Source organism: Semicossyphus pulcher, unplaced genomic scaffold (assembly GCF_022749685.1).
Source record: "Semicossyphus pulcher isolate SPU_LCO1_2020_fin unplaced genomic scaffold, fSemPul1.0.p SCAF_4, whole genome shotgun sequence".
NCBI lineage: Eukaryota > Metazoa > Chordata > Actinopteri > Labriformes > Labridae > Semicossyphus > Semicossyphus pulcher.
Genome location: NW_027211715.1, coordinates 1,940,249 through 1,967,522, shown reverse-complemented (window position 1 = coordinate 1,967,522; position 27,274 = coordinate 1,940,249). Strand labels below are relative to the sequence as shown.

Below are 27,274 nucleotides of genomic sequence, written 5' to 3'. Positions count from 1 at the left end.
TGTTTTTATCTGTGAGTATTTTATTTTATAAAACTAGTTACATTTACGGCAGGTTTAGTAATACACTTTAATAAAATACTGTTATATGCCTAAAGGAGCTGTACAAACGTGACTGGAAACCCTGCTCTGATTGATCTGTGTAAAACGCCACATGAACAGGCGTTTAGTGTGTCAACGAGATTTAAAAACAGAAAGAAAAGACAAAGAAAGAAAATATTTGCTGGTTCAGTTGTCTGAAAATTCCACATGCCATTTCCTGCAATACAGGAAGTGGGTGGATTGCACCTCAGGAAGTAGGCGTGTCCTCGTGTCTCGGCTCCTCAGACCTTTTAATCGCTGTGTAAACATGATAGCATTCCTCCGACGAGAGCGCGCTGACACATTTTTCATACAACCTACGTTTTTCCCAAGCTGACTTATTAAAGGGTCATTCCGGTAATTTTTAAACTTGGGCTCCACTTTTACATATTTAGGGGTCTAAATGATTTATAGGTGTATTAAGTTTTGAAATTGGCGTGTAATGGCTGCAACGTCATCGTTCAGGCAATGCTCCTAATCAAAGTGCGTCCACTAAAAGTTCTTGTTGTTTCCACTGACGATCAGATTGTTATTCTCAGTGTGTGACAACATTACAGAAAGGATCCCTACAGAGGAAGACCTTTTTGTTACAGAGGAAGATGATATTTTTAATCCAGAAACAGCTGTTACATCACTCTCTTCCATGCCACCAGACTCCATTGACAAAATCAGCAATTTTACTTTGAAGAACGCAAAAGTTCTTTATCTAATGCTGCCTGGAGCTGGATGTTTTTTGGTGTGTTATTTTGTGTTACATAAATAAAATGTTGATTTAAACTTCCCCTTTAAAACACCAAAGTCCCACAATAACAAGAACAAACTAACTGACAGAGGCAGCAGTACACCAGCAACTCCTGTATTCTGCGACGTAAAATTTGTGTTTTTGTTAATGGAGTTTGGTCACTTTAAAGAGAGCGATGAAATGGCTATTTCTGTCCGTCTATCTCTGTAGGGATCCTTTCTGTAATGTTGTCAGACACTTAATAACTATCTGAGCCTGTCAGTGGAAACAACAAGAACTTTAGTGGACGTACTTTGATGGAGCACATTTGCCCTGAAAGACATCACAGCCTGTTTCATGGCTACCGGTTTAGATGATCGACAAGAGCAATTCCTTTTGTCATTTAGACTCTAAAAGATGTGAAAACAGGGCCCAAGTTCTATAATAACACGTTAAGTTATCTGTTGCGTGTGTTGTCACTGTTCCTAAAGATTAATAAACAGAAACTGTACAGTGAGACGACTCAGGGGTTGGAGAACACGTGGGGTCAGACGGGCGGCGTGCTGTAGCGGATCTCCACGTTGAATTTGTCCGGCGTCTTGGGCAGTGGAGGCTTCTTCAGCATGTTGTGCTTCATGATCACCTCCTCGTTAGCGTAGATCGGGGTGTCCGTGTCGTCGGAGTGGTACCCCGACTGGTATCCGCTCGTCTGATTGGACGACTCGGAGGCCAGAGACTCTTTACTCTTACAGCGCAGCAGCTGGCTGAGGAGACACAGCAGGAAGAGGACGGGTATTTAAATGTGCTCCTTATAAACAGGATATGTATAGTGATATATTGTGTTATAGCTGGCTGGGTGATGTGCTGACGGTTGCTTCTCACCTGAAGTTGGGTGTCGTTGACAGCTGCTGATTCAAACCCTTCACCTCCTCTGATAAGAAGCCCATACCGCTGTCTGTGTGACCCTCCTGAGGAAGAGCCAACAAGTGAAGTTAACAACACTGCCACTCATATTCTTTGGTTTATACTTGGCCTGCACTGTATGAGGAAACTCTGCAATGTGTGATCACGTTGTTCACGTTGAGCGATAAATAAACAAATATTAAAGAGTAAATATTAGCGTGCACTCACCATGACACTGCTGACGGCCACAGGGATGTCCTCAAACGTCTTCACGCTGAGCGGCCGGCTGCACCGCTCGCTCTGCTGCGATAGTCTGCAAAAAGAGACACGTGATTGGACGACATTCACCGCTGAGTATTTTAACCTTTAAAGCGTGACGGAGTGAAGAGGATCGTCAGTCTGACCCGAGAGACGATGGGTTGTCGTAGTGGAGCTGAGCTTCCAGGATCTCCCTGCTCTGAGGTCTGCTGTAGGGTCTCCTGGGGTCACAGGTCACCGTGGATCCTTCTGCCTCGCCGACTGCTGTTAGGGGGATGTAGTCCTTCCCGTCCTGCAGAACAACAGTACGCTGATTATGTAACAACCTCACACACACACTAGATATGAACTTTTAAATCAGTGATGTCATTAATCAGAAATATTCAGTGCTGAAGAACTTTACTTTACTAAGTTAAACTCCTGCAGCTGATCTGTGTTCATGTGTTCTGTGATCAGGTAGAGTGCCTTTGAGTTTTATGAAAAGTGCTAAATAAAATGTGTTATTATTATTACTGGTAGACATAACCTCAAGAAAATATATGTATAAGCATCAAAATATACAACAACAAGACGAGGTCAAAACCTCGTATGTGGCTGACCGCATCAGGTCAATGAGCGCTTTCGTAATCAATGTGTTACAAGGACTGTCCTCATGAGGCCGATGACAACGTGTTTGAAAGCAGGTGCGCGCTGCGGACGTAGGTGAGGACAGCAGAGGAGCAGCCCCGCCTACTCCCCGCCAAAGTATCCAGAGCCTTATAGACAGAAAGTCGTGTCAGTGGAATATGCTCCATGATCTGCAATTATGATGTCGCAACTCTCTCTCTCTATGGCTCTGAAAGTACCGTCACTGGCTCACTCAGTCAGTCAGCCAGTCACATACAGACGCATGTGTAGGGCCGACCCCGGCAGCCAAACATGTAGAAACAAAGTTAAAAGAAAGAACTCCTCCTGCAGCACGGCTCTCTTGGAAATGAAGAATATTTTATATATATGTATATGCATATATATATATATATATATATATACCGTGTTGTGAATGATTTCTTAATCCTGATTGGCTGCAGGATGTTCAATAATTTCTGGCAAAGAATACAGACACCTACTGAGAAGCTCTGGTTAAAATGTTTGTTCAATATGCACTGGCCTTGCAAAGTCTACACTGCAGCACTGAACATCAACATTCCTTAAAGAGGGGTTATTATGCTGTTTCACATTTTTGGACATATATGTAATAAGACTGAACGTGGGTGAATCTGTAGGTAAAAGTATGTTGGAGTAATCCCCAGACTTCTCAGCTCCGTCTGCAGGCTCCTGTGAACGCCAGGTTTCACACAGGTTTTTCTACACGCTGTGTCTCTGCGTAACTTTCCGCTCCACTGCACCGCTCACTCTGCACAGGATCAAGTTTGTTCAGTAACTTTGTAAAAACTGCTGAGAGAAAGTTACATTTATCTGCATCTCCTGATGAAGAAGGCACGAGACAACATTTCTCCCAGCTGCTCGTTTCTTCACTGCGGGGCTGTCTCGTAGGGGCGGGGTTTCTTAAAGGGACAGAGCTCACTGAGTCGTTTCAGGCAGAGGCTGTATGAGGGCCTGCACAGAGCACCAGTGTGAGAAAAAGTAGGAGCTTTTTAAATTATATGTAAATATGTAAATTATGCTAAGCTACTCCACAGATATCAGAGAGTGAAATATGGGGCTTGAAATTAGCATAATACCCCCCCTTTAAAAAAACCTTACAAGATAAGGTATTGACTGTTTCAGGTGTCAAACCCTCAGGTTTAACGGGGAAGAGATTTTGGGAGCAGATGTTTGCAAACAGAAAGTGAGGTCTTATTTTGTCTTTACAAAGTGACTTAAGTACAAGAAGGATAATGTTGGCAGAGAGCTTCTTAATCAGGAATTAATGACCAATCTGGAGGCTAAAACTTTGTTTTATTATCCCTTAAATAATAATTGATGCATTGAGGTGTTTCTGATTTTAATGCTACAGCTGAATGTGGATATACTTCAATTTAAATATGTTTGAATATACTTTATATACTATATTTTCCCCCTGAGACTCAGTAAAGTCTGATTAATGAAATAATATCAGAATTAATGTGTTGATTATATTTCACATCAGTCGTCTGAAACTTTGGAGTACATTTTAACTAATGTTCTCAGATAAACGTAACGCAGTAACGAGTACACTTCCTCCTGAGAGTCAGAGTAGAAGTACGAAGGAAGACACGAGCAAGAACCTCAAGTTCACCTCCACAGCTGCTGATATGAAATGTATTCCAGTAATAACTCTTCTTTCATTGTTACGTAATCAGCCTTCATGACAAACCCTCTTAAGCTCCGCCTGTTCATTTTACTTCCTACATTTCCCAGAAGGACTTGGCAAAGCTCGCTGAGTTAGTTTGAACTTGCTGATGTGTTTTGTTTTGCATTAACAGGGAGCAGCATTAATAATGGCACAATGACGGCAGGGACTGTAAGGAAACCTGCGTGCCCTTCATCAGAATCAGAATCTGCTGCGTCTGCTTCCTGTGTGATGGATTTCTCGATGATTGTTGAATGCTCAAACACACTGATAATATTTAAGATGTTTTCTGCTGTTGAACATCCCCTGTAGCTGTGATTAAAATAAAGAACTTATTTATGCACACAGTGGAGATTAAGTTGATCCAAACAGACCTGCTGAGCGCTGGCCTGCAGCAGGTCGCCCAGATGTTCCACCAGCTCTGCAAACGTCGGCCGGTCTGTGGGACGGTCCAGCCAACAGTCCAACATGGTCTGATATCTGTGAACACAGGAAACAGTTAGACACTGAAGCGAGTAACATTTCTGTGGTGTGATGAACTGCATGATTTCCCCTCACATCTCATTGGTGGCGTATTCCGGCGGTCTCATCCTGGTGCCCTCCTTCAGTCTCCTGCAGAAAGACTCGTCGATACAAACCCCCGGATAAGGAGAAGCCCCTGCAGGAGATATGAAAGAGGTGATATTGCATGATTACAGGGGTCATTATATGTCTAGTGTTGTGTGTGCTGTCGATAACTCGACTTACCCAGAGAGAAGATCTCCCAGAGAAGAACCCCAAAGGACCAAACATCACTCTGCGTGGTGTACACACGGTCGAAGATGGTCTCAGGAGCCATCCACTTCAGTGGGAGTCGAGCCTGCGGTGAGATGAAGACGTATGTTAAATCACTTCACAGGTTTAGTGATGAATCATCTTTAGGCGGAGGAACTTCTTTATAGTTTAAGAACAGTTGGAGGTGTTGTTCCTTTTTTCTGTGTTTGCACTGCAAGAAGTAGGAAGGATCGCAGCTGTAAAGTTTTGCAAAGAACATTTTGCTCTGCGTTAAGCTGATCATCATCATTCGTGTTTATAGATGGGACTGTGGATCAAGTCGGAATATGGGAAGAGAGAGTGGAGAGACGTGCAGCAAAGAGCCGAGGTTCATAGTCGAGCCCAGGGCTGCTGCATCGAGGCTGAGCCTCTATAAATGGGGTGCACGCTTCAACCATGAAGCTCAACCAGCGCCCCGGATCATTTCTGTTCATCTGTTTTGTGTTTAACACAACCCACAAATATTCTCTCATCTTAATACATCAGAAAACCACACCAAAGGGTAAACATGGATGCTTCGTCAGGGTTGTCTGAAAGATGAAACAAGTAAACAACATCCAGAGGGAGCTCGGAGGAGAGCGGCTAGTAGAGCAGGTTGAGGTGGTTCGGGCATGTGGTTGGGATGCTTCCTGGGCGCCTCCCTGGGCATGTCCAACTGAGAGGAGACCCCAAACAGACCCTGAGCTTGCTGGAAGGATTATATATCCCACCTCGCCTGGGAACGCCTTGAGATCCCCCAGGAGGAGCTGGAAAACATTGCTGGGGAGAGGGACGTCTGGGTCACGTTGCTTAGCCTGCCGCCACCGCAACCACACCCCGAGAAGCGGAGGAATACGGATGGATGGATGTTTTTTGAATGTAGTTCAAGTGATCAATTATCCCTCTTTATCAGAAAAAAACTATGGCTTTCTCAACACGGCAAAACGTCTAGCTTCAGTTCAAAAATGCATCTATTCGAGTCTCTGCGCTGACTTTGTATTTAATCATGCCATGTCAAATATTTGCTTCACTTCTGGGATGCAGTTTAGAGGGTTACCCTTACTTAACAGAAGGTAGTGTCCCAGCACAAGAGGAACTTGTGTTGATGTTTATTGTACGGTGATTGGTTGAACAGCCATCTTTTAAAGCCAATGTAACAGCTCTGCACGGTAGCCTTAAAAAGCATCAACAGTTAAAGTCTACAGTGATGTCACCTCTCCTTTCAACTCATTTATTCTGATAAATCCCAGGCTTGGCGTTCTCCATCTTTCTTTTGCAAATGGAAAATAGGGACTTTCTCGGGGGAGTTCCCCGGTGGGCAGGTCCTCCATGGGAATCCTAATAACTCTTGGACTAACTCATGGACTCACATCTCCCTTGCGGACGTAGTCGGGGTCCTTGTAGACGTCTCTGGCGAGGCCAAAGTCGCAGATCTTCACCACATTGTTCTCTGACAGCAGGATGTTTCTGGCTGCTAGGTCTCTGTGGATGCACTGCAGAGCAGACAGAAACACAGGAAGTCACATTCAAGGAGCGATTTTTATCTGCAATTTTGGATGTCTTCAAGCAAACACACAGATTTCTAAATAAACACGGCTTCACCTTGCGGGAGGACAGGAACTCCATCCCTTTGGCCACCTGGAAGCTGTAGCTGATCAGGTCCTCCATGGTCAGGTGGTCCTCGTCTGAGCTCTCTGTGGTCACATGATGCATTTTACAAACATAAATTTGAGCTCTTCACAACATGACAAGCGACTACAAGCTGTTGGAAAATGAAAACTGTCATTGTCGTCTTCACCACCTTCACCAGTGTCCATGTGGCTGCCTGAAGGCCTGTCTCCGGCTCTGGAGCAGACGGCCGTTCCCGTGCAGATGTCCAGCTGAGCGATCTTCCCCAAACCAAGGTCCCCTTCAGTCACATCCTCCTCCACTGTCGACCACTTCTGGCTGTCCACCCGCTTCCTCTGTGAGGCAGCGTGAAAAGAGAACAAACATTAGAGAGAAAATGAGGCGAGAAAACGAAGAATCGATAGAAGGATTAATGCAGCTTTTGTTTGTGTGTCTGATACGATCTGTACAACAATGAGACGTCACTGAATAGTTTTGTTGACGGCCTTTTTGAAGCCATAAATCTGTTTTTTTCTGGAGCTACAAGAAGCCATATTTAAGCCATCGTATTTCCCAAAGAATGAGATCGAGTTTATTTATTAGACTAAAGAAGCTAACTTTAAACACGGCTGTCTTCTCCGCAGAGCTCTGGGCTTGGTGTAACCACATCAGAGCATCAGCATCATTTACCTTGTAGGGGCTGTACTCTCCTCGTTTGCTCTTCAGGTAGCTGGAGAGGTTTCCGTGTTTGCAGTACTCCACGATCACCATCAGCGGCACTGCAGAGAGAGAGAGAAGAGCAAAGAGGTGGGGGATCAAAGTGAGTAATAACTTTACATTACAGGATCATGGAGGAATTAACAGACTGATGTAATGGGGCGAGTGTGAGGTGTACTAGAGAGAAAGGAAAATAAACACAAGCCAGCTCAAATAAACACATGTATCGTGGTTTGTAATTATGTCAGGGAACGCTTGTAAAGTTCCAACATAAAGAGGAAGATTACTCTGGAGCGCTGCGTGATCCGGCTGCAGAAGGGGACTAAGTAAATAATGTGCAGACACTCACCTCCAGGCTTCGTGCAGGCTCCCAGCAGGTTCACCACATTCAGATGATGTCCAATATGAATGAGGATTTTCAGCTCTGACAGCAAGGCGCGGTACTCACTCGATGTGGCTCCCTCTGTAACACGCAGAGACGTACATTTAAGGGAGGTTTTCACCGAGCGCTCCGTCGGTATGAATGTGCAGAGAAAGGGACCAAACACTCACCTTTAAGCATCTTGACAGCGACTGTGGTGCATGTTGTGGCTTTCTCGATGCCAAAGGCGGCTGCTTCAACCACCTGACCAAACGCTCCTCGTCCCAGTGGGTCACCTTTAATGCAGATCATTTATCTTTACTTGTAAAAACATCAATGCCATACAGACACTGCAGTCTTGGATGTAGCACTATGTTTACATATTATCAGGGTCTGAATGTCTGAAAGGTACAAAAGGTTTCGGGCCTGCTTCAACAGCCATGAAATGGGCTGTAATGGCCGTCACTTAATCCTTCAGGGGAAATGCAGCCGACTAAATATCCACTAAAAGTTCTTGTTTTTGTCATTGACATCATTACAGAAAGGATCCCGACAGAGAGAGACCTTTTTGTGAAAGAGGGAGATGATTTTTTTTAACCAGAAACAGACGTTACATCGCTCTCTTCAAAGCCACCAGACTCCACTGACATTACATGTCGTTTTACCTTGCAGAACGCAGGAGGTGCTAATCTGCCACTGCCTCTATCGGTTAGCATGTTTGTGTAAAAAGGTGACTTTGGTGTTTTATATGGTTAGTTCTAAAACCATACTTGTGTAAGGTACGATAATGCAAAACTACAAATAACATTTCGATCCGTGTAGCTGCAGACAAACACCTCCCGTGTTCTATGAGGTAAAATTACACTTTAAGTCAGTGGAGTCTGGTGGCTTTGAAGAGAGTGACGTAAGGGCTTTGTTTGGCTTCAGATCAGCATCTTTCTTTCTAACATAAAGGTCTGTCTCTGCAGGGATCCTTTCTGTAATGTTGTCAGACACTTAGAAGAACAATCTAAGTTTGTACATGAGTTAATACATAAACGCTCTCTGCCCTCCGTTTACATGTTTTTCTTCCCTTGATTTTCTGTCTCTCAAATAGATCATATTTGTGCTGTTGCCATTTTTAACTTGAGAAAGCATCTATGTAGATGTTCGAAAAAGTTGTATGAAAAATGATATAAAAAATAAAGTCTGACTGATTAAAATGAGATCCTTCCAACATAATGAAACGTGATCATTTATAATCTTTTCTTTGCCCGTTTCGTCTCCACAGGGAGATGAGGGCGAGACGGAGCTTGTATGGACCCTGTGTCTTGCTCATGGACACTTCAGTGATACAGATGCTTGTTGTCATGAGTGGAAGAACTGTCTCCCTTGTGCACATGTTGTGTTTTCTCTGGTTTGAATCAGGTTTGTGTCTCACCTAGCTTCAGCCTGTCCCGAGGGAACTCCCATTTGTTAGCATCATACGTGAGTCTCTCACACTCGTCCATCGGCATGTCCTCCGAGTCCAGGATCATGGACAGGTAGCCCGTCTTCAGATCGCCACCGTTTGGCTGAAACAGTTTGAGAGAGAAGGTATGTGAGCTGTTATCTGTACAGCAGTCGTCCCCTCTGGTAAACGGGGGCCCAATCAGTGCTGCTGGTCTACGTGACTTATGGAAGCAGAGAGTGGCCCTGTTGTTTCAGGATACAAAGGAGAGCAGCCACGGAGAGCCAGACCAGTCACTTCTAATCAGGCTTACAGCCCCGCAGTGTGTGTGTTAGTGTGTGTGTGCTGTAAACCCTTTCTAAATCATTATCGGCTCCCCTGAGTGTAACCGGAGGGAAAATCCACGGAAGGAAAAGTATGGCAAAGAGAGGATGAGGATGAGGAAGTTCTTACTCTCTTTCTTCCACGGATGACGAAGACGATCAGCAACCAGAAAATCATGGCGATGACCACCGATCCGATCGGAACAATCAGCTCCACATTGGTCTTTTCCTCTGCGCCTAGAATAAACACAAACAACCGTATAATAATAAAGTGTAAGAAAGAACAGAGAAACGTTGGGCAGTCAGAGGAATGTGGGCTGTCCTCTGGGTGGCGTGCCCTGGCAGCGTTGCATAAGGTTCAGTCAGGATTGTCATTGTCTTTAGGAGGAACATTTGTGTATGTGTGTGTCTGTGTTTGGGTTGGAGGAAGGAAGACTGTTGGAATCTGGACTGTAAGCAAACTGACATTTTATCTAGTAAAAACAAATGTTCAGGAGTCAGCTCGAACGACAGCGGCCAAAGACAACCTGGAAAAGGCCGTTCAGAGTGTTGTTGGTGTGTAACTACATGCTGCAATGCACCGCCTCTACTCGCTTCAGTATTTGTAACTTCTTCTCACACAGATTCACTTTGCTTTGTCAAACTGAAAGTAAAAAGGTGACTCTGTGAATCTTTTGAGTTTCTTTACAGTTGTTTTGGTCATTTTGTGTCTTCTTGTTGTCATTTTGATTCTCCTTGAGATGTTTTTGTGTCACCTTTTTGTTTCTGTTTCTTTGTCGTCTGGAAGTTGTTTGTCATCATGTAGTTTATTGAATCACTTTGGTTCTCCTGGTAGTTTTTAGTTCGTCTCTTTCATAGTGTCTTTGTAGTTGTTTTGTATCCTTGTATCCTTTTAGTTATTCTTTGTCTGTTGGAGTCTTTTGTATCTCTTTTTGTTTGTTTTGTGTCTCTGTCTTTCTGTAGTTGTTCTATGTCTCTCCATACTCATTTAGTATCTCCTTGAAGTTGTTTTGTGTTTCTGTATAGTCGTTATTTGTCTCTTTGTATTCTTTTTGTTTTTATTTGTTTATTTTAAGCCTCGTTTTAGTGGTATCGTGTCTCAATGAAATTGTTTTGTTCTTTTATTGTGGCTTTGAGTCTCTTGTATTCTTTTTGTCTTATTGAAGTCATTTTCAGTTGTTTTGAGTATCTTTTGTCTCTCTGTAGTTGTTTTACGTCTTTGTCTCTCTGTAGTTGTTTTGTGTCTCTTTGTCTCTCTGTAGTTGTTTTGTGTCTCTTTGTCTCTCTGTAGTTGTTTTATGTCTCTTTGTCTCTCTGTAGTTGTTTTGTGTCTCTTTGTCTCTCTGTAGTTGTTTTGTGTGTCTTTGTCTCTCTGTAGTTGTTTTGTGTCTCTTTGTCTCTCTGTAGTTGTTTTTTGTCTCTTTGTCTCTCTGTAGTTGTTTTACGTCTTTGTCTCTCTGTAGTTGTTTTGTGTCTCTTTGTCTCTCTGTAGTTGTTTTATGTCTTTGTCTCTCTGTAGTTGTTTTGTGTCTCTTTGTCTCTCTGTAGTTGTTTTGTGTCTCTTTGTCTCTCTGTAGTTGTTTTGTGTCTCTTTGTCTCTCTGTAGTTGTTTTGTGTCTCTTTGTCTCTCTGTAGTTGTTTTATGTCTTTGTATCTCTGTAGTTGTTTTGTGTCTCTTTGTCTCTCTGTAGTTGTTTTGTGTGTCTTTGTCTCTCTGTAGTTGTTTTGTGTCTCTTTGTCTCTCTGTAGTTGTTTTGAGTCTTTGTATCTCTGTAGTTGTTTTGTGTCTCTTTGTCTCTCTGTAGTTGTTTTGTGTCTCTTTGTCTCTCTGTAGTTGTTTTGTGTCTCTTTGTCTCTCTGTAGTTGTTTTATGTCTTTGTATCTCTGTAGTTGTTTTGTGTCTCTTTGTCTCTCTGTAGTTGTTTTGTGTCTCTGTGTCTCTTTGTCTCTCTGTAGTTGTTTTGTGTCTCTTTGTCTCTCTGTAGTTGTTTTATGTCTTTGTATCTCTGTAGTTGTTTTGTGTCTCTTTGTCTCTCTGTAGTTGTTTTGTGTCTCTTTGTATCTCTGTAGTTGTTTTGTGTCTCTTTGTAGTCATTCTGTTTCTCTTGAAGTTTTGTTTGTTTGTAGTTGTGCTCTGTCTTTTTGTAGATACCTATTTGTGGTCACTCTGTGTCTCCTGGTCGTTGTTTTGCGACTATTTTAGTCATTTGTATCCATTTGTAGTAATTTGGAGTATCTTTGTTATTATTGTGTCTCTCTCTTTCAGTCTCTTTGTGGTCACTTTGTGTCTTCTTGTTGTCATTAAGAGTCTCCTTAGGTTTCTCCTTTTTGTCTCTCTGACTCTCTGCAGTTGCTTGTTCTCTTCCTGTATCCTTTCAAGTCTTTTCCTTCTAAATATGATATGAGATAAAACTGCCCTCACGCTCTCGCTCTCCCTGGATGTTTCTCTGTAAAACTCCCCCATGTACAGAGATTTTCTCATAAGCAGATCTGTCCTCTCGCCTCCCTCGTTAGCAGTTCTGGCCCCTGAGCTAGGACCTGTTGTAACTGGGTCCACATTCTGCTGGCGGGGCCCGGGTCACGTAGGCGGTTGGTTCTAGTTAGTGCACTTGTTTGTTTGTCACTGTGTCTCTGTGTTCAGGACAGAGACGGGTGGACAGGAGAGCAGAGGCTGGAGCAGGCCTCTCCCTTTGTCCTGCAGCCACCTCATTGTTTTGGATTTAGATACTCCCAGAAGGATGTGTTCTAACTGGGCCAGCTTCCTGTCACGGGAAAGCAAAGTTATTCTTACTCTACATCTTTGATATCAAAAACGTCTTATGTGGGATATGAGTGGGTGAAACCTTGAAGCCAGATATAAAATATATATATATATATAGTCTCTGTGAGTAATGTAGGTACTGCCAAGAGGTGAAGGCTAAACTCTCTGGCATTCACTATAAACAGCGTAGTCTTAAGTATCTGAAGAACTATAAAAGACGGCACAGACGAAAAACAACCCTAAAACGAAACAATAAGATAACAAAGACAAGCAAAGTGACGACAAAGGGAAAATAAATACTGCAATGCAAAACAACAACGAGAGCCAAAAGAACCACAAAGGGAGCAAAACTACAAAGACACTTAAAAAGACTCCAAGGAGACAGAAAAATACAAGTAACAGCTGGAGACAACTACAAAGAGACAGGGAATAAAAACAGACACAAAACTAGCACAGAGATGGAGAGACAAGAAGCATCACAGAAATACAAAAACACCTAAAAATGTAGACAGAATGTGCAAAACAGACAGAAACCAACAACACAGATACACAAAACAACTACAGAGAGAAACACAACGATTACAAGAAGACACCACAAAGACAGGTAAAGCTACTGCAAGGGAAACTAAACAACTACAAAAAGACTTTAAATGACTTCAGTAAGACACAAAATTACCAAAACAAGATGCAAGCAGCTTCAACGAGACCGAAAAACATTAGAACGAGACACAGAGTGACAACAAAGAGGCAAAAAAACAAACAGAAATGCAACGCAACTACTACAGGAAAACAAACTACAACAAAGAGACTTAAAATGAACACAACAGGACAAAAGTAAATAGAATACATTACAAAGAGACGAAGAGGTACAACAAAAGATGGAAAATTAGAATATAGAGACCTAAAACAACTGAACCTAAATACAAAGATGAGACTACAAAGATGCAGAAAGAGACTCAAACTAATAACCAAGACTCACTAAGTGATTAAAAAGAGAACCTAAAAAACATCCACAACATCTACAAAGACACACAAAAAACTACACTGAGTGACTATAAAGACACAACTTAACTAAGGCACCATAACCATGGCCACAAAGAGACACAGAATATCTAACAAGAGATGCAACCACCAGAAGGAAATACAAAACTATTACACAAACACAAAGAGCAACTGACAAGAGATGGAGACATTTTGGAGCTTCAAAATGACCAAAAACAGATGCAGACAACAAAGAAACAGAAAAAAGGAACTCAACATGCTCATATCATGCTCATGCACTACTACAAAGAGAAAAGCAAAGGCCTAAAAGAGACTCAAAACGACTTGTAGGAGGCACAAAATCTCCCAGAACAGATTTAAAACCATAACAACCATAAAGAGACACGAAAGATGACAAGAGGATGAAATGAGAAGAGAGACACAATGACTGCATGTCAGCGGGTCTGCACCTGTGCAGAAGGAGCAGGGGGCGTCTAACCTGTTGTCTGCTAAAAGGGGCCAAGTCTCTGAACCCATCTACGCTATCAGTGAACAGGAAACGCTACATCAGGGCAGGCTGTGATATTAATGGTCCTGAGTTCAGACAGGGACTGACCTTCAGTCGTCAGAGAGGCCTGTGAGGTGTCACAGCCGCGACTGTTACAGGCGGTGCAGGTGTACAGGCCGCTGTCCTCCTTCTTCACACGCTGGATCGTCAGGATGTGGCTGTTCTGGCTCAGAATCACACCTGAGCAAGAAATCAATACATGTTTTTTTTATATTTGTGTTTTCTTATGAAGTGAGTCAGTGTTCATCTAAAAAGCGGTGCATGTCTCACCTGAGCCCTCCAACACAGTCTGGTTGTTTTTGGTCCACACCACCGTCGGGCTCGGCATCCCGGCAGCATCACAGAGCAGCGTGATGGTGGCGCTCACGTTAACTTTTTGATCAGTTAAATTGTTGAGGATCCTCGCAGCCTCAAGACCTACAATCAGAATCAGATACCAATTTATTTAAAACAACAATTTGACTATAAAAACTACAGAGTCAGAGCCTCTCCTAAAACATCAGACGGAGTGAGTTAGGCTACAGTCTGACGACGATACATCCTCTGGGAGCAACGGTGAACACGTCGGGCATTCCAGTTTAGCTGCGTTTAGCGATAAACGACTTCCAGCGCAGACTTCCTTCTCCGTGCGCTGCATTGTTTACAGTCCAGTCAGCAGCTCAAGAAGCGACCGTGTGTTCAGATCAAAGTGAAGGTAAATTCTCCCTCCAGATGTGTCTGCTAAATAAACGCTGTCATCTCTTGGTTCGTCCCATCCCCCGGAGGAGCGCCCGTTCATCTGTCTGTGCTGAGTCTCAGTCTCACTGTAAACAGGAAGTTACACAGAGGCTGCACTCTGGCTTACTGCAGCGGGATGAAGCCCAAACAGAAACAGATTCTCTTGTGATCGACTTTAATTAACGGCTCTTCAGTTTGCTGAAAGAACAACATCATGATGCAGATTAGGAACAACATGAAGCTTTGTCAGGTCTGTCCTCAAGAGGAGAAGAACACAAGAACAGATTGTTAGCTGTTAGCTGTTAGCATGCAGATGTCTGTTTATAGAGATTAATAAGAAGTTAAATCTTTGTCAGATGAGGCTGATGGGAGCCAGGATGTCATTACGGTGGATTACGTTCCTACGACTGTTCTTCCTGCATACACCACAGCCTGCTGATACGTGATTGGTCAAAACTACTCAGCCTATTAGCGTACCACAAATGGAAACCAGAACACTTCCTGTACTCAAATCCAGTCTCTATCTAGAGATTACCAAAACACTAAAACAGAGTCAGTTTATGAGTAACCCTAATTTGCAATAAACCCTCATTCTGATTTAAATAAAGAGCCAGTTCCACTTGTGTCTAATGCACAAACCTGTAGCATTTGTTTCACTTAAACCAAGATTTGATTTTACGTAGGTAATTATCAACTAATTTATTTTTTACTGAAAAAAAGGTAAATGTATTTTTCTCTTTGTTCTTACCTTTGAGAGAAAGATGTCGCAGCAGGCAGGTTCTCTCCTGAGTCTTGATGTTCTCCACCTGACAGGCGTACAGACCCTCGTCCTGGCGGGTGGCGTTGGGCAGCTTCAGCTCCAGCATCACGTTGGTGCCCTGCAGGTTGGACAGCACCTCAGAGTGAGGAAGAGGTCTCCGCTGCAGCGTCAGGGAGCGACACGGCTGCACCGACGCAACCGGCTCCGACTCTGAGACTTTCATGACACGAAACCAGCTGAAGTTCCCGTAGAGCAGACTGTCTGCCTTACACCGCAGAACCACGTCGTCCTCCTCTAGAGGATTGTTGGACGGAGACACACTCACCTCGAGGCCGCCTGCAGCAGACAGAAGGACACAGAAGCAAAAGAAGAGTGTAAGAAGTACTGTGTTTAAGGTGTTATTACAGAAAGGGTCCAAACACAGACTGAAATGTGAAGCCTACCATCAAGTGCCTAAAACCTGCAATGTCCACCAGGGGGCGACTCCACTGGTTAAAAGTTTGAGTGAACTTCTCTCCTGATTTATTCCCTCAGTAACATCGTCCCAATGAGTTTATGGTCTCAACGTCTCGTCTTCTTCAACACAGCGTGATGTTCATTTCGTCAATTATGCTCCCATTTAAGCCGCTTTCCTGTTGGTCAAGAAACCCGCTAACACCCGGCTTTTTTGCTTAGTGAGAAAGGTTACAATCGGCATTCAGACCCGGGTCACATGACTCTACAGTAGACCCGGGTAATTATCGCCTTGGCTCTGATCGCCATCGATGGGAACACAAAACCCGCATCGACACGCTAAGCTCCGCCCCCTTTCCGGCGCGATGCTATGCTCCGTTGGTAACTTCTGCGACTCCTCGTCATCTCAGCTACAAACTCCGCCCGTCTCCGTCCGAGCAGCGCTCGAACATCGTTCCAAATATGTCGGCACCGAGTTTGATAAACAGACTGAATGAGTGATAGATACAATAAAGACCTAACCACCGTAACATCTTCACTGGTTACTAACCCTGTCTGCGGGTCACACGGTGACGAGCAGGAGAGAGACCGACACTGGCAATGGGAAAAGAGATCTTTTCTCGCAGTCTTATTGGGTGTTTGCTCGTACTCAAAGAGACTTTGACGTGATTCCTAATTTGGGGCAATGCCAAAGAGAAAACAATAATATCAGATACTTTTTTCCCATTGAAGATGCATTAACTTGCTCCAAGTGCAGGCTAACAGTCTGGACATTGTCTCGCGTGTTTGAAAATCCTCTCGTCCTGGCTCTTGTTTAGCGCACTTGTACTTTATTTTCAGAGGGACAAATCACGGTACATCTGGACAATTGTCAGAGTTGAGTTAAAGTAAGTTACAGACGAACCTCTAAGCTAGCCGCAGCATTAATTTAACTTTTTTCAATTCCAAGGCTTTATGGCATGAAAGTTTCAGAAACAATTTTGTCAAAGAAACAAAATGATCAAATATTCGGACAATATACAGAAACTGTAATATTAGCAATACTACAATTATTAAAAACACTAAAATACTTAACTTCTCTCTCCTCTCTAGCTCCACCCTCTCGTCCAAATATGGTCACGTCATGCTCCAAAAACAAAATATCAAAGCTAGACGCTTAATGGAGACTAAGTGCACTTTTTATTAACAGTCTTTGGGCCTAAATGATAAACAAAGGAATAAAGAGTGCTCACGTGTGACGTGGAAAAAAATGATGCGCGAGTCCTCTCCTACTTTGTTGGCAGCCGTGCATCTGTAGAGAGCGTGCGTCTCAGCTTTCTGAATCTTCAGAGAGCTCGTGATTTTCTGGGGAAAAGTGTTAAACTAGTTAATAAGTGTGCGTTCAGTATGATGAGAATGTAACATATACTGTTTAACTGAACGCTGGGTTTCAAACGAGATGATTTGTGAACCTTTTGGTTGTGATCGGCGTCAGTAATGTTCCGCTCCACAGGGTGGTGACCTGTGCTGTTGCCGATGTCTCTCCAGCCTTTACACTGGGCGATCTGCACCTCCGACTTCACCAGCCCCGACCTGACGGACACAAATAAACACTCTCTTATATTCTTCAATCAAATAGTTTTGACTTATTTTGTTCTTTTACTTATTAATTTTGTCTTTCTGGGGCGCCTGTTTAGCTCAGCGGTTAAATCAGCAGCCCACGTACAGAGGCGACAGTCATCGATGTGGCGGCCCTGGATTTGGCTCCCACCTTTGGCCCTTGGCCGCATGTCATCCCCTCTCTCTCTTCACCTGTTACCAACACTATCCAGTCTCCTCTCTCTATCAAGGCCAAAAAAATAACCTTTAAAAACATAAATGTGTCTTTCCGATTTATTTTTATTGTAAACGTGAAAAATACAAAGGGAGGCACGCTTCTTGGACTGTAGGTTTGAGGTGCTCTTTGGACTGGGATTCATGCAACCTCTCCTCTCGCCTTTATTGTTGTGGCATGTGGACCTTAAGACAAACCTCTACAGGTTTCGGCATCAAGCTTTCATCAGGAAGTCTTCTTTGACCTTTCTGTGATTTATTTTCTGTACAGTTAATGTTTAGCCCGGCTTACTGACACTTTTCTCCCTATTTTCCAGTTCCAGTTTCTCATTGCTTTGCTCTCTTTCAACACTTTAAAACTTTAAAAAAGGGCTGCAGCAGTTATTAACAGGAACATATAGTGCTGATACAGAGTCACTGACTGATGTTTTTCCTTGTAAATATAGCTGCAATGTTAGTCTTCTGCAGAAGTCTCTCTTTACATGAAAAAAGACTCAAAAATAGAGAACCATGACTTTCATCAACACACTCACGTATTTTGTTCTCATATGTTTGTTTTTTGGTTCCTCTTTGTCTCTGCTGCGTTATGCAACTTGTTTTCATTTCAGGCAAACAGAAACTTTCAATCCAAACTCAAAAACACAGGAAAAGTTTGTTGAGATTTTTGAAGAATAAGTCTGTTAAACCAAGGACGTGATAACGAAGGGCAGAAAGCACACGAGAGGAGGCAGGAAGAAGCTCTCTTTTTGACAGCGACCACGACAGGAACAACAGGAAACACAGCGCAGAGACGGAGGAAGAGCTCGGACGTGTAGGCAGGAGATAAGAAACCTGCTGATGTTCAAAGCAGCCGCTCACACACGCCTCCTCCTGTCTCGTGAAATCTCTGCATATCTGAGGAGGCTGTTGTGTCACTGCCGGGACCCCGTGTTTGTACCCAGCTCGTAGTACAAGTCTCTGAGTGTACAAAATGAGTAAACACATTCTGAGTCTGCATCACTGATGTCCTTTTAAAAGTGGACATATTTAGGAGCCTGAATCACATCCGCTAGTCTGCGTCGGGTCAGAGTGCGCCCTCATTGTCTCCCCTCTTGTTTTGTCAACATCACGAAAGCAGCGACCCTCCTTCTACGTCAACAACCTGTTGACAATGACCGACTGAGATTCATGTGAACACAAAAAGACGAGAGGTGACTCACAGGAAGGCCTGCGGACAGTCCTCTTTGGACATCCACTGCCACTGGATGTGTGCCGGGGTGGGAAATCCACGAGCGGTGCACCTCAGGGTCGGGCTGCTGCCATACGGGTACACATCAGTGGCCACCGCCTCCTTCTCTATGATATGAGGAGGAACTGTAGAAGAAGACATCAAGAGTTATCACCGCTGTCTCTTTATCAGCTCAACATTGAATTAGAAAAAAGAGGAGAAACATTGTGAACGTGCCGTTGACGAGCAGCTGGAAGGAGCGTCTCTGCTCCATCTTGTTGGTCAGGACGATGGTGTAATTCCCAGCATCCGCTTCTGTGATTCCATGGATGATGAGGGCATCATTCTTCTGTTTGATTCTGTAGTTGTCCCTGATTGGAAGGCCGTTTTTTAACCTGAGCAGAAAGAAAAAAAGTTCAAAATGAAAAAACGGTTAAAAATAGTTTTTGAATTTCTCCAGTAGATTACTTTACGTGCGTTGATATCAAAGTCTGTCCACTAAAAGTTCTTGTTGTTTCCACTGACAGGCTCAGATTGTTATTCTAAGTGTGTGACAACATTACAGAAAGGATCCCTACAGAGATAGACCTTTTTGTTACAGAGGAAGATGATTGTTTTAACCACAAACAGACGTTATATTGCTCCCTTCAAAGACACCAGACTCCATTAGAAAAGTTTTACCTTGCAGAACACAGGAGCTGCTGGTGGGCCGCTGCCTCGAATGGTTGGTTTGGTGTTCAAGATGTTTTGTTGGGATCTAACACAATATTTTTGTAACACTCAATAACCTGAGCAAACTAACCATTTGAGGCAGTGGTAGACGAGCAACTCCAGTGTTCTCCAAGGTAAAATTACTGTTTTTGTCAATGAGGTCGGGTTAATGTGAAGAGAGTGATGTAACAGCTGTTTCTGGTTAAAAAAAAACATCTTCCTCTATAACAAAACGGTCTGTCTCTGTAGGGATCCTTCCTGTAATGTTGTCAGACACTTTGCCCGCAAATATAACACTGCATCCTGTTTCATGGCACTAGCTGAAGAAATTCCAATGTGTTTGGACCTATTAGTCATTAAGACCAGGAAATGTGGAAAATATGGCCCAGCTTCCAAGGGAAGCGAGGTGAACTCACCATTTACTGCTGGGTTCTGGGTAGGCTGAGTACTTGACGGGGATCATGGTGGGCGTTTGATCTCCCACATTAACCTCCCACACCTTCGTCCACGGCTCTTTCATGTCAATGAAAGGCTTTTCTGCAAACACAAGAAAATTCACAATCAAAAATATTTCCAAATACGAAACTTAACTTCAACACAGATGACAGAAATTTGCTTTGATTAGTTCAAATAAAACAAAAAACAGACGAGAAACCGAGACATAAAACACAGAGTGTTTTTGTAATTGGACGAGTCAATTTTATGTATTTAGGTCATTTAAAAGTTATATTTAAAAAAAGGATAACTTTCTACGAAGGCCATGTCCATAATTCATTATAAGCACATTCATAAGAGATTATAATGTTCTTATAAAGCTTTATAAGCCTCTTTATAGTGTTTTGGAAAATAAAGACTTGACTTAGCTTTTGATAATTATTGTGAATTTATCTCATGAGTTTGCTTATCATTTATAAACATGACCTTTAAGGAAATGTGCTTTTATGAATTATAGAATTACTTTACTACAAGATAAAATAAGATGTCAGAATATCTCAGCGATGCTTAAAGCCAACACAGCTTTTCTCTGAGCGCTGAAACAGCAGTCTATGACACTTACCATACACTTTCAGGAACGCTGAGGCACTTTTCTCCATCTGGCCACTCGATGCTGTGCAGGTGTAATCTCCGGTGTGATCGACTGTCACATTTTCTATTATGAGGGTGTTCAACAGCTTCAGAGAGTTCCACAGCTTCTTCTTGTGGGGTGTAACGTGGGTCGGCCTCGAACCATTCACCGAGTTCTGACATGAGAGACATCAGAGAGGCAGATTACACACATGGTCACATCAGAAACATGGTAAAATTGTTTTAGACCACCAAGCTGGATCACACATCAGGCCACCTTTGAACTTTGACCTGGTGCAGAGATAAACTGAAGGATTCCTGAAAGCAGGAAGTACGGATTATGTGCAAGGACGACAGGAAGTGAGTGCAGCACTTCTGTAATCTCTGTGTGTAAAACAGGCTGATGGAAGACTGTCACAGGAGTTTGTTTAAAGTGTGAAAGCTTGTTAACCATCGCAGAGTGAGACCTACCAGGGCGTGACCAGAGTGCGTCCAGTTGAACTCGATGCCCACGTTGAGTTCGGTGTGAGCTGTGCAGTTCAGCTGCAGCCACTCCCCCACAACCAGCCTGAGTTGTGTGGGGGTCAGGGTGAGGTTATAGATCTTGAATCCTGCGGAAAAGGGAGGGAAGACATGGCAGTCAGTCGACAGCCCATTGTTCTCCTAAGACTGTAGACTCTCTCTCTCACTGGGCTGACTCTCCGGCACTCGCTCAGAACTTCTCCCAGTCACTCTTTTTAACTTAAGTTTAGTTTTTACTGCAGGAATGAGGATCCTTTGCGTTTCTGCCAGGCACTAGGGTCTAAATTAACTACCAGGCACCCTATTTTACCTCCGAAAGACGCAAAGGCCCAGGAGATAGTACTTCCAAAAGTACAGGAACTTCACAGAGTCCTTCTTTTATTTAAGCTAAGTTTTAGTTTTCACTGCAGGAATAAGGTACCTCTGCATTTCTAAAAGCGTCTGGGGTCTAAATTATTCACCAGGAACCTTATTTTACCTCCCAAGCACTCAAAGGCCCAGGAGAGTCCCTTTTTCACTTGATTTTAGTTTCAAATGCAGGAGAGGGGAACCTTTGTTTCTATCAGGGACTTGGATCTAAGTTAAGTACCAGGAATGTTATTTTACCTCACAACAACCCTGCCGGGGGATAGTACTTTCAAAAGTAAAAGAACTTCTCCAAGTCCCTCTTTTGCTAAGCTGCTTTTCCACCACAAGAACTTTTCTCAGAGACGAGGAACCTAAATAAAATTTAAAAAACGTATTTTCCCCTCCAAAGACCCTGCTCAGGGGGAAAAAACTTCCAAGAGTACAGGAACTTTACTGAGTCCCTCTTTAGCTTAAGGTGCTTTTCCACCACAGGAACTTTGCTCAGGAACAAGGAAGTTTTGTGTTTCTACCAGGGACTAGGGCCTAAATTCTTACAGTACAGTACAGGAACTTTGGGAGTAGGGCTTGCTACCCTAAACACTTCTAATTGGTTGACTTCTTTCAGATTTTATTTTACCGTTGGTTTTATTGTTGTAGTATGACTGACCAAAAAAATGAACTGTTAACAGCGATGTGAAAATGTGTGAAAAAATAAAACATGAAACAATGGGATGAGAGAACCTTCAAGTTCCTTGAAAAGTAGTTCCTTGGACCTTAAAGTCTTGTTTACTTTAGGTGGAAACACGACTTTATGCTCCAGTCCCTCTGCCCCTATTCTCACACTAAACACAAACCAAATCCTGCATTCATACAGACCTTCCACTTTGTTTTGCTTATTCAGTTCAATAAAACAAATAACAATAGATAGATAACATTGACAATATTGACTTCTACATCTGATAAATTGCTGATAAATTCTTACCAACAACAGCAACGATGTAGAGAGGCGACTTAAACGTCTCATTTCCAATCTGAGTCTGGCAGCACACGACGCCGGCGTAGCTGATCAGGTAACTGGGAACAATGAACCCCGTCCGGGCGTCCCACAAAGAATCCTTCCCATCAGGATGGAGCTCCTTATTTGGATACTTCTGACAGACACAAAAATTTACTGATTTTGAACTCTGAATTAAAAACAACATCAACACCAGCACATTTAACATGAGTACCCTTATCTGGCTAAGTCAACAAGATAGCATTACTAACATCACATCGGGTTAATAAAATAACTGGAAGCTGATATGCAGCTATCAGCAGCAGGAACTGATATCTACAGTGGCCCCAAGAGATCAAAACACTGCAGTTTAAGAAAACACAAGCATGTGTTGCAACATTTGGTTGTGTTTCTAAATGTGTTGCGGTATTTGGTTGAGCTGATATATTTAGTTGTGTTGTGGTATTTGGTTGGCTGCTGTATTTGGTTGTGTTGTGGTATTTGGTTGCTTGCTGTATTTAGTTGTGTTGTGGTATTTGGTTGTCTTGTGGTATTTGGTTGTGTTGTTGTATTTAGTTGCTTTCTGTATTTGGTTGTGTTGTGGTATTTGGTTTGTTGCTGTATTTGGTTGTTTTGTGGTATTTGGTTGTGTTGTGGTATTTGGTTGTGTTGTGGCATTTGGTTGTAGTATTTGGTTGTGTTGTGGTATTTGGTTGTTTTGTGGTATTTGGTTATGTTTTGGTATTTGGTTGTGGTATTTGGTTGTTTTGTGGTATTTGGTTATTAGATTACCTGTCCCTTCAAACTATCTTTGGAAAAATTATTGAAGGACTCTTCTCATTTTCTCTACTCAGAATATGAAATATTGCCCTCTGGAAGACGGTTTAGAGCTAGTAGATATAAAAACAATCGCTTCAAGCTCTCCTTCCTCCCTACTTCCATCACTCTACTTAACAAACAGCCTGCAATAACATAATGTTTTAGTAGGAGGTTGTTCCACTCTTGCATAAATTTTAACACGAAATTGCGTTTTACTGCCATGTGGTATCTTACTGTATTTATGATATTTGCTGTGTCACTGGTTTGCCACAGTGATACAGTCTTTTTTATTTTTTGATAGTGGGCATGTTATTGTATGATTGTATGTATTGTATGATTGGTATGATGAATGTATTGATTGTGAGCAGCACTGCACTTATGTCCATGACAAATTTCCCTCCGGGGACAATATAGTTTATCTTATCTTATCTTATCTTATGTTTTGGTATTTGGTTGTGGTATTTGGTCAAGTTGTGGTATTTGGTCATGTTGTGGTATTTGGTCATGTTGTGGTATTTGGTTGTGGTATTTGGTCAAGTTGTGGTATTTGGTTGTTTTGTGGTATTTGGTCATGTTGTGGTATTTGGTTGTGGTATTTGGTCAAGTTGTGGTATTTGGTTGTTTTGTGGTATTTGGTTATGTTGTGGTATTTGGTTGTGGTATTTGGTCAAGTTGTGGTATTTGGTTGTTTTGTGGTATTTGGTCATGTTGTGGTATTTGGTTGTGGTATTTGGTCAAGTTGTGGTATTTGGTTGTTTTGTGGTATTTGGTCGTGTTGTGGTATTTGGTTGTGGTATTTGGTCAAGTTGTGGTATTTGGTTGTTTTGTGGTATTTGGTCATGTTGTGGTATTTGGTTGTGGTATTTGGTCAAGTTGTGGTATTTGGTTGTTTTGTGGTATTTGGTTATGTTGTGGTATTTGGTTGTGATATTTGGTCAAGTTGTGGTATTTGGTTGTTTTGTGGTATTTGGTCATGTTGTGGTATTTGGTTGTGGTATTTGGTCAAGTTGTGGTATTTGGTTGTTTTGTGGTATTTGGTCGTGTTGTGGTATTTGGTCGTGTTGTGGTATTTGGTCATGTTGTGGTATTTGGTCACGTTGTGGTATGTTGTCGTGTTGTGGTATTTGGTCGTGTTGCGGCATTTAGTCGTGTTGGGGTATTTGGTCAAGTTGTGGTATTTGGTTGTTTTGTGGTATTTGGTTATGTTGTGGTATTTGGTTGTGGTATTTGGTCAAGTTGTGGTATTTGGTCATTTTGTGGTATATGGTCATGTTGTGGTATTTGGTTGTGGTATTTGGTCAAGTTGTGGTATTTGGTTGTGTTGTGGTATTTGGTCATGTTTTGGTATTTGGTCGTGTTGTGGTATTTGGTCGTGTTGCGGTATTTGGTCGTGCTTGTATCTGCAGAGCATTGTTGTGCATGTGTTGACAAATTGATAAGGTTGTTTATTTGCTTGTCTTTTGTGATGTCATAAATTGCAGTGTAATGAGTTCTCAGGGCTGCAGTAGATATCACTCCTGAGAATGTATTTTTAGCATGTTGGCTTGAAACCACATTAAACTGAAAGCATTAAGATTTGCTGTTAAATTGTTTCAAACACAGAGCTAAATTTACATGCCAACACCAGAACAACTCAGCCTTGATAACATTTGAATAATGTTTGTGTAATCTGTTGCTTTTGAGGCAATTTCTGAAGTCTGGCTGGAGTGGAAAAAAAGAGAAACATTATAATAGAGAAAGCTACAATCTCAATATCTGTGGTCAAATGACTTTGTCTTTTCAGACATTGATTATGGATAAAACATTACATCTTTCTGCCTCTTTTTTGCTTTAAATTTGAAAAAAATCTTACAGTTACCTTGAGCTTATTTAACACTTCATTTTCACTTAAAAAAGGTCACAAAGGGAACAGAAACAACTCGTCCTTACAGTGTGGAGTGTAACGTTGAGATTCTCCACTGAGCCTCTGCACGGGATCACCACCCGCTCTCCTTCCCGGATGAACACCACCTCGTATTCTTTCTCAGACGGCACAAACGGCACCTTGTAGTCTGAAATCAAAACACGTACGCAAACATCAGATACGTATTTTATTTCAGTTTGAATAAAGGGAAATCAACACTGACAGGATCAAAGCAAGGAGGGGGATCAGGCTCAAATCTTATTTTGAGTTATGAAGTTTTCCTGTGGCAGTGTATCCTCTGTGTGGCTTGTGTGGTCCCAGTGACTTTTGATATAATGAAAGTACACAAAATGTTACTGTGAATCACTGTAAGAAAAGACATGTCTAACCTCATTATACAGCAGGGGTTTCACACCATTTTTTGAACCATATTCACAAGATATTTGTTTAACTTTTAACAGTATTTTCAGGTTCAACTGTTGGCAGTTTTACTAGTTGCAGTAACATTTCGCCTAATTAAAGTTTTAGCTAAGTTTTCTGCAGCTCCATTACTCCAGCTACTCTATAAAAGAAGGTTGCTTGTACCGTTGACAAACACATAAGCAGCTGCTGACGTCTTTCCGTCTTCCACCCTCAGGTCTTTGTAGGAGCACTGGTACTGTCCGGTTTCATTCACAGTCGCGTTAGAGATCCGCAGCGTCGTGCAGAAGAGTCCTGATCCGCTGCAGTCGCTGGTGGAGAAGCGAGTGCTGACAGGAGGCGTCGACCACCTCAGGTACTGTCGACCTCTAAGAGATAGAGGAATATCAACTTTGTTTTTGGACACAGGCAACGAGGGGATCGAGCTCCTTGAGGTGTATTGGTACGTACCTGCATGTTAGTTCCAGGCTGTCAGATTTGTTCATCCTGTGGACGCCATAGATGTTCAGTGTTGGGGGGTCAGGCATGAACCGCAGATTAATGGCTGCAGGAATCAACAACACACGTCACTCACAGCAAACACTGACAGCAAACATAGTGATGAGATCAGTTTGCACGGCCTCAACCATATTAGATACAAAGAGGGGTCAAAGGTCAACAGTTATACACTTTGAAAAGGTTGCATGGAAGTTTAATCAGGTCAGAATGAATTGTTTTGTAACTGGCTCTCTGGCTTCTGAGGGCCCATTTTTCCTCCGCTGCAGAAAATGGCGGAGTTCTGTCAAAACAGGAAGCAGGGGAAGATGGGCTGGGTCAGGCTGAATGGCCCAGCACAGTGTGGCCTAGGTGGGGTTCCTGTTTCTGAGGATACACACGGCCCACCACCTCCCTGAGAGGCCCTAAAGCACATACTCTATTGTATGGAAAAAACACATTAGGCTCACCAAGTGGGCATTATATCAATACGTCTTAGGATAACTCGATGACCCCTAAATTCACGCGTCAGGCTGTATTCTCTAGCAGATACAAACTAGGATTATGACCAGTTTCTGTCAGATTTGCACACTTTTTCCAACTTTCCACGTCATTATGTCCCGTTATGAGAACAGAAATTAGCTGATGCACAGTACAACAGTTTTATAACAACTTTTATCACTCATATTTCTGATGTCCTGTGTACACACTTAACAAACTTTTCGTAAGCTGCAAAAGTTTACAGCAAAGCCCATTTATGTCCATCCTGCTAAAATTAAATGCCAAAGAATTTAAGAAAAGCTGGTCAAATTATTTTAGATTATTATTTCTCAAAATAGGAAGTCAGGAAAGAAGACTTGATGAGTATTTCATGTATTCTCTTACCAGCAACACAACTTATTTCCAGAATAATCCCCAACAGTGGAATGACGGAGACTGCAGGAGCCATCATCCAACAGAGGACACGGACAGAGCCCTCATTAAAATCCAATTCAATAAAAAACAAGGCTTCAGTAAAGTGATAATAATCCTACACGCGTAGTTTTAATCCTTTGACTTCTGCTGTTTTATATTCCACTCCTGAAAAAAGTCTGTGAAAGTCATGAAGACAAAGTGAAGCAGCAGCAGCGGACGGTGACCAGCGGGGTGTAAAGTGCAGCTCGGACTGAGTCACTCTGGAGCTGATGAGGATGGAGACACTTCAGCTGAGCAGGGAGGAGCAACACACACACACACACACACACACACACACACACAC

The 27,274-nt window shown here is 42.6% G+C and overlaps 1 protein-coding gene across 2 annotated transcripts; it reads right to left on the bottom strand.

The window, feature by feature from the left end:
* kdr (kinase insert domain receptor (a type III receptor tyrosine kinase)) lies at positions 1 to 27,164 on the bottom strand. 2 transcript variants are annotated; one of them, XM_069679472.1, is made up of 30 exons: positions 26,902 to 27,164; positions 25,993 to 26,086; positions 25,708 to 25,910; positions 25,149 to 25,270; positions 22,389 to 22,557; positions 21,008 to 21,147; positions 20,529 to 20,712; positions 19,888 to 20,008; positions 18,998 to 19,155; positions 18,753 to 18,906; positions 17,193 to 17,313; positions 16,974 to 17,085; positions 15,277 to 15,624; positions 14,082 to 14,228; positions 13,860 to 13,991; positions 9,632 to 9,738; positions 9,170 to 9,302; positions 7,941 to 8,045; positions 7,738 to 7,851; positions 7,362 to 7,450; positions 6,865 to 7,027; positions 6,666 to 6,757; positions 6,434 to 6,556; positions 5,019 to 5,130; positions 4,830 to 4,929; positions 4,646 to 4,751; positions 2,107 to 2,252; positions 1,931 to 2,015; positions 1,682 to 1,767; positions 1 to 1,563 (listed from the first exon to the last, which is right to left on the bottom strand). In XM_069679472.1, exons 1-30 carry the CDS (start codon positions 26,966 to 26,968, stop codon positions 1,347 to 1,349), a joined length of 4,050 nt encoding a protein of 1,349 aa, XP_069535573.1. In that variant the 5' UTR covers positions 26,969 to 27,164; the 3' UTR covers positions 1 to 1,346. The 2 variants fall into 2 exon arrangements, with proteins under 2 accessions (XP_069535573.1, XP_069535574.1); XM_069679473.1 differs by having other exon boundaries at positions 22,389 to 22,554.
* Positions 27,165 to 27,274: the final 110 nt, after the last annotated feature.